Source organism: Hirundo rustica, chromosome 4 (assembly GCF_015227805.2).
Source record: "Hirundo rustica isolate bHirRus1 chromosome 4, bHirRus1.pri.v3, whole genome shotgun sequence".
In the NCBI taxonomy this organism is placed as follows: Eukaryota; Metazoa; Chordata; class Aves; order Passeriformes; family Hirundinidae; genus Hirundo; species Hirundo rustica.
The window spans coordinates 40,250,139-40,265,916 of NC_053453.1; the positions used below are offsets into that span (position 1 = coordinate 40,250,139).

Consider the following 15,778-nt stretch of genomic DNA (forward strand, 5'->3'; position numbering starts at 1 on the left):
TTGCCATAAGTACCCTTGTTGCCATCAGTGATCCAAACCTTCACTGGAGCTGTTGGCTGTTGTGTGGATGCAGGGTTTTGTCCTTGTCCATGCTTGGCGAGGCTGAGTTTTCATTTGCTCTCTCTTGTCCATCTGGGGAGCAGGAAAAAGAAGGGGCTAGAAGAAAGGGTGGGAGAACTTTTTACCCAAGTGAGGCCATCAACCTGTAAATTTTATTTGGGTCCAACCACACCTTCTGTAGCATGCTCAGATAGTCTCACAAAGCAATTCCTAGGAAGAATGGAGGCTAGGCAAAAGATAGGCTTTGCAAATAAAATGAGCAGCAGCAATTTTGGGTAGCATTATATGTCTTTGAAGCTGTGCTTTTCAATGATTCTGTTTCCATTATGGAAACAGGTAAGAGACTTTATTTATTTTAAAAACATGATAATTTTTAATTTGGTAAAATTGTTGTTTTATATTTTAATGAAAATTAAAAATTAAACTCTTTGGCCCCGTTGACATTTTCTTCTCCTTTTTACTAATGTGAATTTTCATAATATGATTTATTAAAACCAAAATGTAATTATCCTCTCAGAAACCTTCATTTTTGCTATAAGCAAACTATATCCAGAAAGGCATCCGGAATATTCTTAAAAAAGCCAGATGTATTATTTAATAGAAATTCATCTCTCCTTTCCAGGACAAGGAAAAAACATTAATGTAAAAACATGTAGTTATAATTTATTACAGTGGGTATTATTTCATGGTCTTGCAAATATATTTTGCCGTTCCTAAGGAGTAGAGAATAGCCCTCAGCTCAAGCCTCAATACACACAAAGGTGTGTGAACGACAGAAGGATCTCTCAAACCACTATGACATGGCAACATTTCTGTCATTGTCTGCTGTGTTATAAAGGGCCAATTCAATTCAACAGGGAGTAATACTCGCAGGTCTGGAAGAAGTGTAACTAATACAGACTGTGCTGAGGAGCCACCATGCATTGCTAATGAGAGACATGCAACCAGGAAGTTGTACGCAACACTCGCAAGCTCCTGAAGCTGTAATGTAGCTAAGCCAGCTTGATGTCTCTGTTTCTTTTCCTGCTCCTGCATTGCGTTATTTTAAGTAATGAGTCCATTATTGAACCTCTAAGATTGAAACACACTCTAGAAATACATCATTGTAAGATGCCATATAATCAAAGCCATTAATTTGGATAAATTCCCTTTTTCTAACTTACGCTGAAATGAACATTGTAGGAAAGTTCAGTTTAATGATACCATGGAGTATATTCTTGCTTCATTCACTGCTGTCCACTTTGCAAGGTAAGAATTTTATTCAATTTCTTTTGTAATCATTCTAATATTTACCAATATTATTTCTAAATATTTTTATATTACAACCATTTCTTTCCCAATTATTATAATTTTTGACCTTGCTGGAATTTGTAAGTGTAATTTAAGCAAGTATATATCATCATTCTCTCTCACAGTTGTATAAACTAAAATATAATTTTTAAGAGTTGTTTATTATGTCTGAATTTGTTAGAAAACAATTATTTATGAACAAGGTCTAATTTTCTTGCCTTTCTTGCTATTATTGTCAGATGAGTAGCATCTAATGATATCTCAGTGAGGTAAGATTTTGTTTGAACAGACTGCACCTGCAGTTTGTTTAAACATTTTAGACTGCTAGGGTAAATGATCGCTTTTCTAGTTGTAGAAATTATCTTATTTTCTATGTAATGCATCTGGATCTTATAGATAATTTCCTTGCTACAATTATAAAGATTCCAATGTAATTTTAAAGTTTTTTTGTGGTTTGTTTGGTTTTGTTATTTTTTCTCTTGTTTTAAGCATTGACTCATTTAAAATTATTTACAATTGAGTCTTACAAGGAGCAAGTCAGAAAAATATTATAACCCTGGAGGTTTGATTTTAGAAAGCTCTGAGTACCTGTTCTATTTTACCTATTTACCTGTTTTTTTTTTTTTTAATTGTTGTTGTTGTTGTTGTTCTGAGCATCAAAAGAACTATGAACTCTTTTCACTATGTCATGGTAGCATGTACCAGAACTACAACCATGAAAACCTGCAGGGGAAGACTGGGGGAGAATCAAATTCTTATGAAGGAGTGCATATAGTGCTACATTCCTTGGATACAGAGTTTGTACAAAGGTGCCCTGGAAAACTCAGGATTGTTAAACCCTGAAATTCAATTATGTTGTTTTAAACTTGACATTGCTTGCCAAGGGCAGAGTGATTCTGTAGAAGAAAATGTTTAACTTCATGATTTTTTAATCTACAGGATCTTATTGCAAGCTTTCTCTTTTGAGAACTTTGAGGTAAGTTTTTATTCCTTATTCGTCAAGTCCTACAGACAGAACACGAATGAGCAAGTGCAATGCAGTGCAAGTTAGAAAGTAAAATATAGCCTTGAATTCAACATGTAAAATGTCATCTATGTGTAGGTTGGATGTAGAACACAGTTTCAGAATGTTTACAAGTCTTTTCCAAGTATTTATGCAATGGGCATGGGTCTTCTGTTTGAAAAATGGAGGTCCTTATGAAAAATGATACTTCTATGGTCTCAAGAAAGCTTAGAGGAATAATGGAACGAAAACAGCATGAGATCATGATTTCATGACTGGAAAAATACATTAAATGAGTGTCCATCTACAGTTTTAACTGCACGATAAAATCCTAGTTGCTATTTGAAGCACAGAGAAGTAAGTGCTATACAGCCTTAGAATAAACATTTTCAATACAAATTTTCTCATAGAAGCTGGAATCCAAACAAAACCCAAACTAGGCAGTGTTCCTGATCCTATTGAATTGAATGGGATCTATGCCAACAGTTCCAATGGAACCATCAAGCTGGACGTAGCTTTGTGTGTCATATGACTTCTAATACATCTAGCAGACACACAGGCATATCAAATAATATGCCATTATGGAGTGTTGATAGAACTAAGTGTGTTTTATAGTTTGATGCCCTTGTTTCTAAACTTAATCACAAATTAAAGTTGGCTCCATCTGGAGAGTCATCTCTTGCTATCAAAAGTACCATCAGAGTATATTCAAGCAACACTCTTGGGAACTTGTAGCCACTGACATGCAGCATGAAGTAAATATGAAGCTGATTTACAATTTTGTATCCTGTTATGTAAGTCTGTTTTACCTATTTTTGTCTCCCCAAAGATCCAGGTACCTCCTTGTCCAAGCAGAGATTGGGAGTGTCACCCAATTCGTAAAATGAGACACAGTCAAAAAACAAAAAAAAACAAAAGAAAAACCCAAAACCAAAACAAAAAAACAACAAAAAAAACCACAAACAAACAAACAAAAAACCACACAAAAAAAAAACAAAAACAAAACAAAACAAAAAACAAACAAAAAACCCCCCAAAACAACAACCAAAAAAACTCCAAACCCAAAACAAAACAAAACAAGCCCCCCCCCCAAAAAAAAAACCCCAAAAAACCCTAACCTTTTAAATGTTAACCCAAGAAAGACCTCTTTGATAAAGTGATGGTAATCAGAGAGAAACACTTCTCTCTGGGGACTTGCTTATTCAGGTTGCTCCAGGGACTTTTGATAATACAAGATCCTTTTTGTTTTCTTCCAGAAATGAGTCTAATGCAACACAACAGAAAAGAGATCTTGTAACAGCCGAGGTAGGTTATACCTCCAAAAGCAGGAGGGTGGGGAAACCCTCCTCCCTTTTCTGCTCTGGGCCTTTGCCATCCTTACAAATGACCCTTTGTGGGGAGATGGGCTTCAGTAACAGGAGGACAGTGAGGAGGAGCAGCTACTCTCCACCCGCTCACCCCGCCTGAGCTGTGGCCTGGTGCCTTTGTTCTCCCTCAGCAAAGCACCCAGTGGGTGACCTACCCTGCCGAGCCAACTGACACACACCATGGGAAATAAACCCAGGGCATCTCTGTCTTTTGTGTGGGTGAACAGAACCTGGGAAGCTGTTTGTGTTTGTGAGACATGCAGTGCCACTGGCAAGGCTTCCTCGCGGACATGGTGCCCTGGCGGGCTCCAGCCCAGCCCTGGTTCCCATCGCCCTGGCCCCCACGCTGCCTCAGTGCTACATCCCAGGAATGTTGTGCTGAAATTCAATCCTAAATGGAGGAATCTTGTTCCCTCACTTGTACACACTTGAGCTATGGAGCCCAGCCAAGGGTTATAACCCCTTTGAAGGGGGTAGGCAGGAAGCCAGAGGCGGTCCTGCCTCAGGGGGTTTCAGGGAGCCTGCAGCTGAACCAGGGGTGATTTTCTTTGTGTGCTGCTACCGAGTCAGAGGGCAGCTGGTGTGAAACACTGCACTGAAGGTAAGCAAGCCTCTGAGAGAAGCAGGACTGGAGGTGTCCTTGGAGGGGCCTCAGCAGGGAAGTGCTGTTGCACCAAGGATGCTCTGCGAAATGATTCAAAGGCCAAAAGCAGCTTTTCTGAGGTGAATGGCTTGGAGTTGCTATCAGGAAAAATGGAAATGGGTCTTGTTGTGTAGGGAGGGAAGGGACCCTCTGCAGCTGGCAATGGGCCGTCGGCACCAAGAATAATTTTGGTGTAGGAGGCTTTCTGGGTGGTGATTCAATGCAATCTATTTAAGGTTGATTTTAAACAGATTGCACTACTTGGAAGCATCCCGTAACATATTTCCATTTGGAAAAGGGAAATTTCTATGTCACTGTAAGGGGCATTGGCAAGACTAATCCTAAAATGTCCCTTGCACAGTGTTGTTAACTTTGAGATCCATCAGTTCAAACTTGAGATGTGGAGAAAGAGTGGCGTCAGGAGGAAAGAAAGAAATTAGCTTACAAGCAAAGACTAAAATAATTTCTTCACTTAGTTGTGCAGCTGAAGGCTGGCACTTAAGTCTGTGGGTACTGCAGAAAGGTAACTGTTTTTTTCATAGAATATCAGATAAGAAATTAAAAAACACAGGGAAGAAGAGCTATTTAAACAAGAAGGACCAAATTTATAAAGGAAGGGATTTAAACTGGCCATGAATAAATTAAGTGCGAAATATTTAAGTACTCAGCATTACGTCCTAGTAAACTTTCTAGTCAGACTAGTGGGGGCAAAAGCCCCAGAGTACTTTCAGTCTGGAATGGAGTCAGTTCTTGGAAGGGTAAAAAAGTGATGTGACAAACTGCAGTATCAGAGTGCTGGGCAGATGCTGGGCCAGGGCTTCCTCATAGCGTGAGGCTCCCTGTTCCTAAACAGGAAGCAGGTCAGGCAGATCTGCTTTCTCTTTTGTTTGGGATGAACCAAAATGCAATTCTGAAGGATGTCAAGGAGAACACAAAATCCATTGCAGCTAGACTGGCCATAGTGGGAGGTTCGGGGTGCAGCACAGAGCATGAGCCAGGTGAGTGGAAACAATAGCTCTTCAACTATGGGTATTTGAGTGAAATGAAAAGGCAGATTGCACTCTCTCCCCTTCCTTTTCCTTCCAAATGTAAATGCAAAACTTCCCGTGTGGAACCTCAGTGATTCTCCAGGACTAGAGGGCATAGCTGAGAAGCAGTAGTGAGCTCACACAGAGGCTGTATCTTTCCCCAGTCTCCTCAAAAGCCACTGTGCTTCTCCTTCCCAGGCTGCCAATCCCTCCAGCAGCATCCATGACTGTGCCATGTGCTTGTTGAGATGCAAATTACTATTCTGTATTAAAATCCCCAAACAAGTGTTTGAATGCATGGCCTCAGGCTTTTATCAATTAATTGGTAAACCACAAATGCCCTGAATTTGCTTTTATATTCTCTGACAGGTTCAAAGCTGCCTCCTTCAATTGCACCATCATGGGGCCCTGATGTGGAGTCCACCAGGAGGTCAGTGCTGTGCTCCTCACCTGCAGGAGAGAGCCCTGAAAATGCTGCCTTCCTCCCCTGTGTTACCATGGGCTGTGGAAGCCCTCTTCTTCATGCCCTTACAAAAACTCTGTCCTGTCTCATTTTCTCATTTTATCCATGTTTGAATATGGGAAAAAAAAAATCTGCTAAAATTGTACGTTCAAAACAAGGTCTTAGAACCAAATCTGAACAGTCAGTGAAGCCAATCTTTTAAAATTTTGGTGGGTTTTTGTGGTTTGTTTTCTTTGTTTGTTTGTTTGTTTGTTTGTTTAAGTTTATTTCTATTACAATTTTTCATTTCTGCCACTTTTTTCTGGCCTTGTCAGAGGTTGTCAGAGAGGCTTATAACTAGTTGTGCAAAGGGAAAGGAGTACTCAGGCAATGAGCATGAAGCTGCTCCTGTAGGGATTTAAGCATTGGACAAACATGTAAAGCAGGCTCAGTTTACAGAAATTGTTTTGCAGAAAAGTTCACTGTATGCAACTTTGGTAGGAATTTTGGTATCCTTCTTGGAAAATGCCTGGGCATGTACCTTCTTTTGCATTTTTCTCTGTAAATGAATATATGCAATTTTACAACTCAAAATTCTAAAATCAGAAAAAGTTTTCCCCCTTAGTGCTGTTATAGAAACAATAGTTTCTATATAGTTTTGCTTTGTTGGTATTTTCAGAGTATCTATGTATATTTGGAAAGCAGTTCTTGAATGGAAAAAATTCAAAGCTAAGTATGGAAAGGAATTTTCACAATGATGGATGATATTCCTAACCACTGGTAGCTTCCGTGTACCTGTACTGTGAATGTTCCATTTTTTCCCCATTTAATGTCACTAGCAGCTTTGCTGTGCCTCATTGGGAGTGGAAGGGCCTGTTTATTTAATTTCCTTCCTGCCTTTTGCAATGCTTTTTTAATCTCCGTCAGCAACATTGGAAACTTTTGTATGTATGTAGAGTTTTAATCCTACTCCAAGAAGGCAAGCAACTATCTGCAAAAACTGGTGAAGTTTTGTTTTGAGACTAGCTTTCTTCTCCACTTTTGGGGAATGATGATTTCAATCCACCTCAATGGATGATTAGTGAACCATAAGGAGATCTTAGCTTTCAAACAGACTATAAAACCATTTAATGTAACTGCTTTTGGAAAAAAAAAAAATACTAATTATAACATAAAACAAACCATTCCCATGGAATCTCAAGTCTCTTACTCCAGTCCCCACTGAAGCAGAAATAACATTTAGCTGACTTTTTTTTAGCATGTGGGGAAGGTTGTTTAGGACTGGTTTTGATTCTAAAAGATATATTCTGACCTGTTCATAAACTGAATGTACCCTTCACAGTAATGTTTATGAGGGAGAAGCTGAATATATGTGTAAATTATGCTGAATTTAGTGAATTAGAATGATCTGTGTCCTGTATACTTTGAGATCGGCAGGACTGGGATTTGATTTCTTTACATGGGAACTTGACATTTTGTTTGCTTGGAGGAGGTTGACCTTTTGCTCCTTTGTTAGTTTATAAGTCTCAAACCAAATGAGAACCTTACTTCTCTTTTAACCAAGGAACACAAAGTATAAAATGAAGCATATGGTAAAAAATAGAGATAGTTGTTTGTTAATTTTCTCAGCTAATATAACAGCTCATGATTTAACAATAAAATATTTAACTGGGATCTCTCAGCCTGTTTGCAAAATACTGCATCCGTTAAAAGGCTGGAATGCTTGCTTACAGGTTCATGTCCTCAGGAGTGCCTTAATGGAGCAACCTGCACAGAGGCAGGTGACTGTGACTGTCAGTTATTTCAGGCTCAAGGAAGCAGGTGCCAAATTGGTGAGTTTTTTGGGCCAAAGTAGTTTAATGTCAGCTTTGAGGAAGATTTAGGATACGATTTTGAAAAAAAAAATACTGTTACCAGCATATTTGTGATTATTCTGTAGAAGGACTCTCATTGGGCCAGTTGCTATGAGGATTAAAATTATATGCATTAGGAACATATAGAAAGTAACATCAGAAATGCATTAGGGACATAGAGAAAGCAACATCAGAAATGCCTGCATTTTAGCGCTTAGTCTGTAATGATATATAGATATCATAACAGATATATCATTGTCTATTTTATAAGTAGCCAGGCAGCTTTTTTTAAAGTTAGCCGAATAACCAAAAAAAAAAGCTGCATTTCTTTTAACAAGCAGTGGCTTATTGCAAATTAAATTACCCACTCTTTAGATACACTAGTTTCTGGAATCTGCTGTTTGTAGGGATCAACAAGAATTGTCTTCCAGGGTGTGCAGAATACCTAAATCCCTTGCCTCTACTTGTAATTAAAATGTCTCTACTGGTGCTAATAAAAAACATAAGGATGATTGCACATGGTTAAAACTGCAGGCTTAAGATAAAAAAAGAGTGCTGACTTTATTTAAAGTTGAAGGCGTAAATTTGTCTTTTGTACTTGCTAATTTTTGATGACCATGCTTCTTGTAACCTCAGTGTGTTCTCTCCAGTACCTAACACTGGTAAGGACCGAGATGGGATTTGCAAATCGTGGGGACAGTATAATTTTGAAACGTTTGATGGCATCTACTACTACTTCCCAGGAAATTGCTCCTATATATTTGCAAAAGACTGCAGTACTCTGGAACCCCAATACACTGTTTGGGTAAGTATATAAACATACACTAGAAATAAGTATGTAAGTAAATATAAAAGTAAATAAGTAAATAAAATAAGTAGAGAGACAACAAATGTACCAAACTGGGCATTAATTACTTAAATATAGAACTGTGGAAATGTGGAAAACTTCTGGAAAAGCCTAAACCTATGTGCAGTGACTCAAAATACTGATGAAATTATAAACAAAAGAGTCGGTATATTAAAAATAGTATTTCTTACTCCTCTGATCCTTAATGGGATCTCTGCTCTCTTTCTTCTGGATGCATCTTAAACTAGACTCCAGAAATGTCAATAAACTTCAGCTATCAGGTTATAAAAAAATATTGAATTGCTCAGTAAAGTGCAAACAGCTCTCACTTGCCTAATAGCGAGGAACACGAATGTGCTAGGCCCTAATTCACAGCTATTGGCACGCTATGAGTATCTGCCTCCCTGGCCAATGGGATTTGCTCCCTATCTTGTCCCCTCTAAGGATTTGCATTCTAATTTTGGAACCTCTATTTCATGCAGAGAAGATTAACAGCTCAAAAGCTGTTTTATCTTGACCTATATATGGAGGGCTCTTTTTAGTTTTTACTCTTTTTAGTAATTTCTTCAGATTTCTGAGTTATGGTTAATGGTTAATGACTGTGGGTCAGGGAGAGTTCAGTCCTATACCCTCTTTGAAGAGAGATGCCCTATTTGTCAGGCTGGTGGTTACTGTGGGGAGAGAATACAAGATCATTATATTATCTTATTCACAATGTTTGGGATTTGGTGCTGATTGGGCAAGGAAGAGACAAGAGGGCTCCTTGTGGTCCTAGGCATGAGGGCAGAGCTAGATGTTGATTTCTGCTCTGAGGACTGTTTTTCATTTATAAACAGAAGGTCTCTTCTTCCCTCAGATAACAGCACTTAGTGAAGAGAAATCTACCATTAAAACTGCCATTTTTACCTACTCAAGTTACAGAGAGATGCTGTTACACCTGCCTTTCATTTTAATTATTTGGATTCTGTGTGAAGCTGTGACCTCTTAAAGGTTTTCAGAAAGTACTGTAGCAAAGTCCAAGATTATATTAAAATTAGGAATCAATATGCCAGTGGATTCCAGTGGCTCTGGAAAGAGAGAAGGTTCTATTCAGTTGCTGGAACAAATGTCATGTTTTGCTAAAAACTGAAAATGTTTACTCAGTAAAGACATAAGTAATCTGACACTGTAGGCAGACTGGGCAATGGAGAGACAAAAACCTTGCGAAATCCTAGCATTATGGTCCTTCTGGCTTTAATAATTCACCCCTCAAGAGGAGAAAAATGCTTAAGAATTATTTTGATTTTCCTTTATTATGTTTCCATCTTGGGACAGGTTTACATAGAAGCCATCTGCTAGGACTAATAACTTTTATGTTGTCTTTAATTAAGATTATCTTTATATGTGTAAAAACTCCTAATGTTTTTCCTGGTCTAGTTTATTTCACCCAAAGAAACAGTCATTGGTTTTTACTTCCAGATTTAGTGTTAGTCAAGGAAGATTAATTCAAGTATTCATGAGCACTGTATGTGTTTATTCACAGATATTTTCTTCAAAACAGTTACATTTACAGCCTCCATCACTATGTTGGTAAAATGTTCCCAATTACAAGTTTATTTAGCTTTAGAGCGCTGTCAAGTAAACTGGTAATGAAATTCCCATCCTTCTCAGAGAATGATGACACACAGAGTAACATGTCATATTTGAGCTATCTAAACTGTCTGTATTTTAATCTGGGTAATGATAGGCATCTAAAGTTCAAAACACATTCCCCTCTCTCTTCAGTGGTGTCTAAAATGAGCTCACAGGCTTTTGAAGCACTATAGGACATCCTACAGATTTGAGTGGCTTATTCCCACTGAGATTATTGAAAACTGTGTAAGTTTTGCTCAAGCAAACCCACAGTTTTCAAGTCCCGAGGGTACTGTAGTCAAGCAAGATAAGTTGATATGCAGCTAAACCAATCCCATTTCATTATGCTGTACATGTATAACGGAGAGAAGCACACTTCAGAAAAGCCTACCCTTCTCCATTAGCAGGGCTGGAAAGTCAGTGCAAAATGAATTTTAACAGATCCATGTAACTTAGATGCCTGCAGTAATCTGTGGGAGCACTTCAAAATCTCAAGAAATCCTGAGTGGTTCAGGAGGGCATGCTGTAGTTCAGCTAGTACCAGTCTCAACTGGCAGGAAGAGTGCTGCTATTACACTGAGGTTCTATACTGCTTTCTAATCCTGTTTTATAGATCAGGTTTCTAGAAATGGAAAAATAGGGGTGTCTCTTCAGTGAGTGTAACAAGCCTCTTTGGCCTCTATAAGCTAGCTCACTACAGTGTCTCTCAAGTTTGTCAGCATAAAATACCTGATTCTTTCATCCAGTATTTAGGCCACTGGCCAGTGATACTATGCACTATTAAACAGTTGCTGTATTTCTCAGTAGTATTGTGTAGTGTGAACTCTGAGTTTTGCATATCTTTGTAATTGTGACTTTGTAATAATCTAGATATTTATTTATAAAGCTCTCTGAGTAACTAGAGCATAAAAGTGTTAAATATCATACAGGAATTTAATAAAAATTATGCAAAACTATTGAGGACATGCATTTATTCTTTTTTTTCCCTCAAAGGTTCATAACAGTCCTCACTGTTATGGTTCAGTATATACTTGTCATAGGTCCATCAGCTTATTTTTTTCAAGCCAAGAAGAAATAAGGATTTCAGGACATGAAGTAAGAAAAAATGGAGTCAGGTAAGTGTTCTAATGGTGAGTTTTAATGTTTTATTGCAAAAAGATAATCTGGAGTTTGGGAAACCGATGCTTCTTACACAATCCAGGTAAATTAATTTGATCTGTACCTTTTTTGATCCCTTGCTGTTCTGTATTGGTGCTGATAATGCTCTAGTGTGAGCAGCTGTAGCAGTACTGATCTAATACCCGAGTGAGAATAGAATACACTCCCTGCATTTACTGTGTTCAGCTTCTTAGCTGTAACCTAACAATTATTCATTCCTTCTTTCTACAGACAAAGTCTGTGTCAGGCAGTCCCAGCTAATTTCTGGTGTATCCCAATAGCATTTTGAACAAGACAATCATTATTTATTCTTGGTAGCTATCACTAATGTACAACATGATCTTCTTCTAAATGAGTCCAAATTGGTTAAAACAAAGATCTTTAGCCCCTTTGGAGCAAAAGTGCCACAAAATATCTCTGAGGTTCATCAAACCTCCAAATTTACCTTTTGTTTTGTCGGTAAAAAGATGCACCCAAGGCTCTCATAAGTATATTTTACTGGTTGATAAAGTACAAAAAATTTAAGAAAGTTGTTGAGGTGCTTTTGCCATCCGCTTTGTAATGCCTTTAGTATCTGAGAATGGTAGCTAGGCTGATACTGTTCAACCCAGTAGAAGCAATTTTGGAAGACTAGGATTAGATCTGGGCTTGTTATTGTCCAGTGGTCTTTCACCAAAGGAGGAAGAGTTACAACTTTTTTGTCAGTGGTGTTTTCTGTACTGCAAGTTCCTTCATTTGCAGATGTCTAACCCAGTGATGACCCAGTGCCCAGAAGGCTGCTGGTGGTCATAACACCATAGGCTCCTTGCCCAATGCAGCATGCTCATGAATTCAAGTTTTCCTCAATGTGGTGTGCCAGGCTTTGAAAGGAAAGATGCATCATTCTTTCAAGCCTATAATTGGTACAACTGATAGGTGTATACTAGAGAAAACACTCATTTTTGATGGTTGATACAGAGAAGTAAACATAAGATAGTAAAAACATGATGGAGAATTGAATGGAGTGACTGTGTACACCCAGGAAAAAGCGTTTGTTGAGTTGGAAGGTGATGTTCTATGTGGTATTTTTCTAGCATGAACCTAATGTCATCTGAGATCTTTGATGCAGACTATATTTTTTCCAGATTAATATTGCCTCAGACAGTTGGAAATGCTTTCATTGAGAGACTGGCTGATTATATTCTGGTGAAGACTACCTTTGGTTTTTCTCTTGCTTGGGATGGAAACTCTGGTATTTATATTAAGCTGACAGAAGATCGTAAGGGAAAACCTTGTGGCCTTTGTGGAAATTTTAATGGCAATAAATATGATGACCTGATACTTCAAAATAGTAAGTAAATAGCTTACCCTTATTTTGTGTGAACAATTTCCATGTTCACTTCAAATAAAGTGCTATATAAATATAATGCTGTAAAAAGGCAGTCTTGTTTCAGTTATTTCAATAAAAGAGTATATCTGCTCTACTTTTACTTCGCCTCATCATTTAAGATGCAAAGGGAAAAGGTCCTAGTTCAAGAAAGTATTTACATGTCCATTTAAGCCTCTTGCTCTGCAAAGCACTTGTGGTATGTTTATACTAGCTGCTGAAAATGCCTTCAATAAATACATAAACAAAGGTTTATGGTTTTCCCTGTGTTTAAAGATGGAGGGAAGAGCACCATTTCTAGCCATTCTTTTATAGCAGCATCATAAAAAACCTAGTTGAAATAAATAAAGTTCCAAGCTGTTTCCTGGGAGTCCCTTGTTGGTATGATGGACTATGGGCCTCTGACTACCCTCTAGGATGAGGAGCTGCTTTGTGATGTGTCTGAAGCAGAGGTGAGTTTTCAAACTTGTATTCTGTAGCCTAGGTAGGGAATACTCCTACTTGCAACTACTGTGGGGGAAAAAAAAAAAGAAAAAGAAAAAAGAAAAAAGAAGAAAAGAACAAGCTTTAAAATATGAGGATTTTTTCTCACTCTCTTATACAAACAAACTAAGATTATCTTACTGTTACCATTAACTGCTGAGAGAATCTAGTCCCATGGCTCTGCACGTTCTTGAGTGACAAAAGGTATCCCACAATAACTTTTTTCCCTGTTTTTTATGGATGGTAGTGAAGCTTTAAAACTTTCTTAGGGAAGGAATGCTCACTGTATCTATCTTTACAGACTCTTTAAAAATCTGCCTGAGTATAAATTTTTCATACCTTTTCTGCCATGAGAGCAGTAAGTTTTGTGCAGTAGCTTCTGCACACCAGAGTACAGTATGTTTAATAACCAGTTTTTTGCTGATGTGTAATAATAGAGAAAAATAATATTTGGAAGAAATAATGAATTTATGTGATCTCTAAAATTCAGTAATTTCAGTATATTTAGATGTATTATCTATTATAATACATCTAAGGTAAGTTTTTTCAACATGATCATTTCATCTAGCATTTTTCTTTAATAGAAATTATAGCATTATTGCAGTGTACAAGTGAGAGCCAAATGAATCACTTTAATTCAGAACCAGTTTAATAAATGATGACTTGACTCTACAAATACAAAGCATGAAATTCTGAGATCTTCACAAGACAAGATTGCTAATTCAGATCCCTTCCAAGCTGCAACATTTTTCTAAGAATTTCTAAATCTTATCAATAATTTGATATTTCTTTCTACCACCTAAACTACTTCCCTGAGTAGTGTAAAGGTAGCTCTTACATCTATCCTGAGTCTTCCAGAGTCCAAATGTTCATTATTTGTAATGCTTAAATAAATAAGTTGCTGAGAGGCATATAATATTCTCTTTCAAACACAGTTTAAAAACAAACTCATTTTCTGTTTCCTTATCTTCACCTTTAATGCCATTTTTGTATTGCTTTAATAAGAAGGACTATATCTGTGTATAGCACTGTTTCAATGACAATGATTTTATTTTGTGATATTTTTTAAAGACTTAGAAATTTTTTTCAAGCCATGTCGAAATGTACATGAAGTATTTTTAATGTTTTTGTAGAAGCAGAGTTATATCAAGAGGTTCACCTTTTGATCAAACCCCAGCCTCTCATGTTTGGGAAGGGTTTTCGGCATGAACTACTCTGTCAGAGAGGAAGAAATATTTTAAGTCTCCCTTATTCTTAAGTAAAGCAGACTGATGTTTAGGATCTTATTTGTGGAGATCCAAGTATATATATCTCGTTAGTGTGCTTTGTGGCTTTCCACTTTGCGGTGTCCAACTTTATACCTCTTGTGCTAGATGTTAGATTAAGTTTTCTATAGTACAGTTCTGTGAAAAAAAAACCAAAAAAACAACCCTCTAGCTGGTTTTGTTTCAATATCTTGTCTCCTAGCCCTGTGTAGATATAGATAACCATAGCATAGGCAATTACTGTCAGGTTCTTCAAAGTGGAGGCAATATAAGCTTTTTAACCTAATTAAGAATGTACAGAAAATGCAATATTTAGTTCTTGCTACAAGTATATGGGAATTTTGTGTCTGTTTTTTTACTGCCAACCTTCTTGTATGTTCATGTATCTAAGCCTGTTGCCATGACTTCCAGTCATGCATCTTGTTTGTTAATTCTCCTGTGCTCATGCTGTGAGGAGAGCTGGCCATCTCATGAGTATGTGTTGTAGGGCTTTTCTGCAATAAGGGAAAAAGAGGGAGATAATAGCACTAACTGGCCTTTGTGAAACATGATGAAAGACTTAAATTGCTTCCAAAAAATGTAATTTTTCGTAAGTATTCACTGCCTTACACTTTTCATTATTTGTATATTTGTGATGGAATTATCAGTGATTGCACTTAAAATAACCAAAGACAACACCTTGTCATGTATTTTTTCCATTTTTTAATTTAAATGTAGTTTAAAATACAACCTGAAATTTAAAAAAAAAAAACCAAAGCTTTTCTTTATTACTCATACACTGAAATAATCTGTAATTGAGGTAATGAACACATTGAAAAATTACTAAAATTTTCAAAGCTGTCTTATGTGCTTGTGTTGACAATTTTTTTATTGTTGCTTTCCCAATGTTTTTATGCAGTAGGTGAATATACAGAAGACATTGCTGAATTTGCAAATAGCTGGGCTGTGCAAGCCTCAGATGATTTAACTTGTGTCCCTACTATCTCCGATTTTTCCAGTCCTTGCTCAGCCAATGCAGAATCCACTGAGGTAAATTAATTATATTTTATGTATATACATAGATACATGCATATGTATACATGTATTTTCTTAATATTCATGGCCTAATGATGGTACAAGAATCTAACAATATACACAGTGTTGAAAAAGCTGTAAATGCATTGACGCTTTGGGAAAGATTCAGATCAGGGCTGTTGCTAGGGTGTACCTGAAGTTCTTCATACGTTTAGCTTAAAAGTACAAAGGCTCAGATTGGATGTGCCAAGTGGCACCAGTCTGCTGGCAGAGCTCTTTACTACTGCATTAAACTTGGGCTCAGTTTCCAGTTTTGGCATCTTACACCTCATTATTTTAGTGATTGTG

At 37.3% G+C, this 15,778-nt stretch overlaps 1 protein-coding gene across 1 annotated transcript in view; it reads left to right on the top strand.

Annotated features, from left to right (window-relative positions):
• The first annotated feature begins 1,229 nt into the window (after positions 1-1,229).
• Positions 1,230-15,778, top strand: part of OTOGL (otogelin like) — a 109,158-nt gene continuing 94,609 nt past the window's right edge. The window contains exons 1-9 of the mRNA XM_040062736.1: positions 1,230-1,308; positions 2,290-2,326; positions 3,610-3,658; positions 5,761-5,821; positions 7,567-7,665; positions 8,337-8,491; positions 11,138-11,259; positions 12,427-12,632; positions 15,318-15,445. Coding sequence (XP_039918670.1) covers positions 1,230-1,308; positions 2,290-2,326; positions 3,610-3,658; positions 5,761-5,821; positions 7,567-7,665; positions 8,337-8,491; positions 11,138-11,259; positions 12,427-12,632; positions 15,318-15,445 — 936 coding nt within the window. The remainder of the gene's footprint in view (positions 1,309-2,289; positions 2,327-3,609; positions 3,659-5,760; positions 5,822-7,566; positions 7,666-8,336; positions 8,492-11,137; positions 11,260-12,426; positions 12,633-15,317; positions 15,446-15,778) is intronic.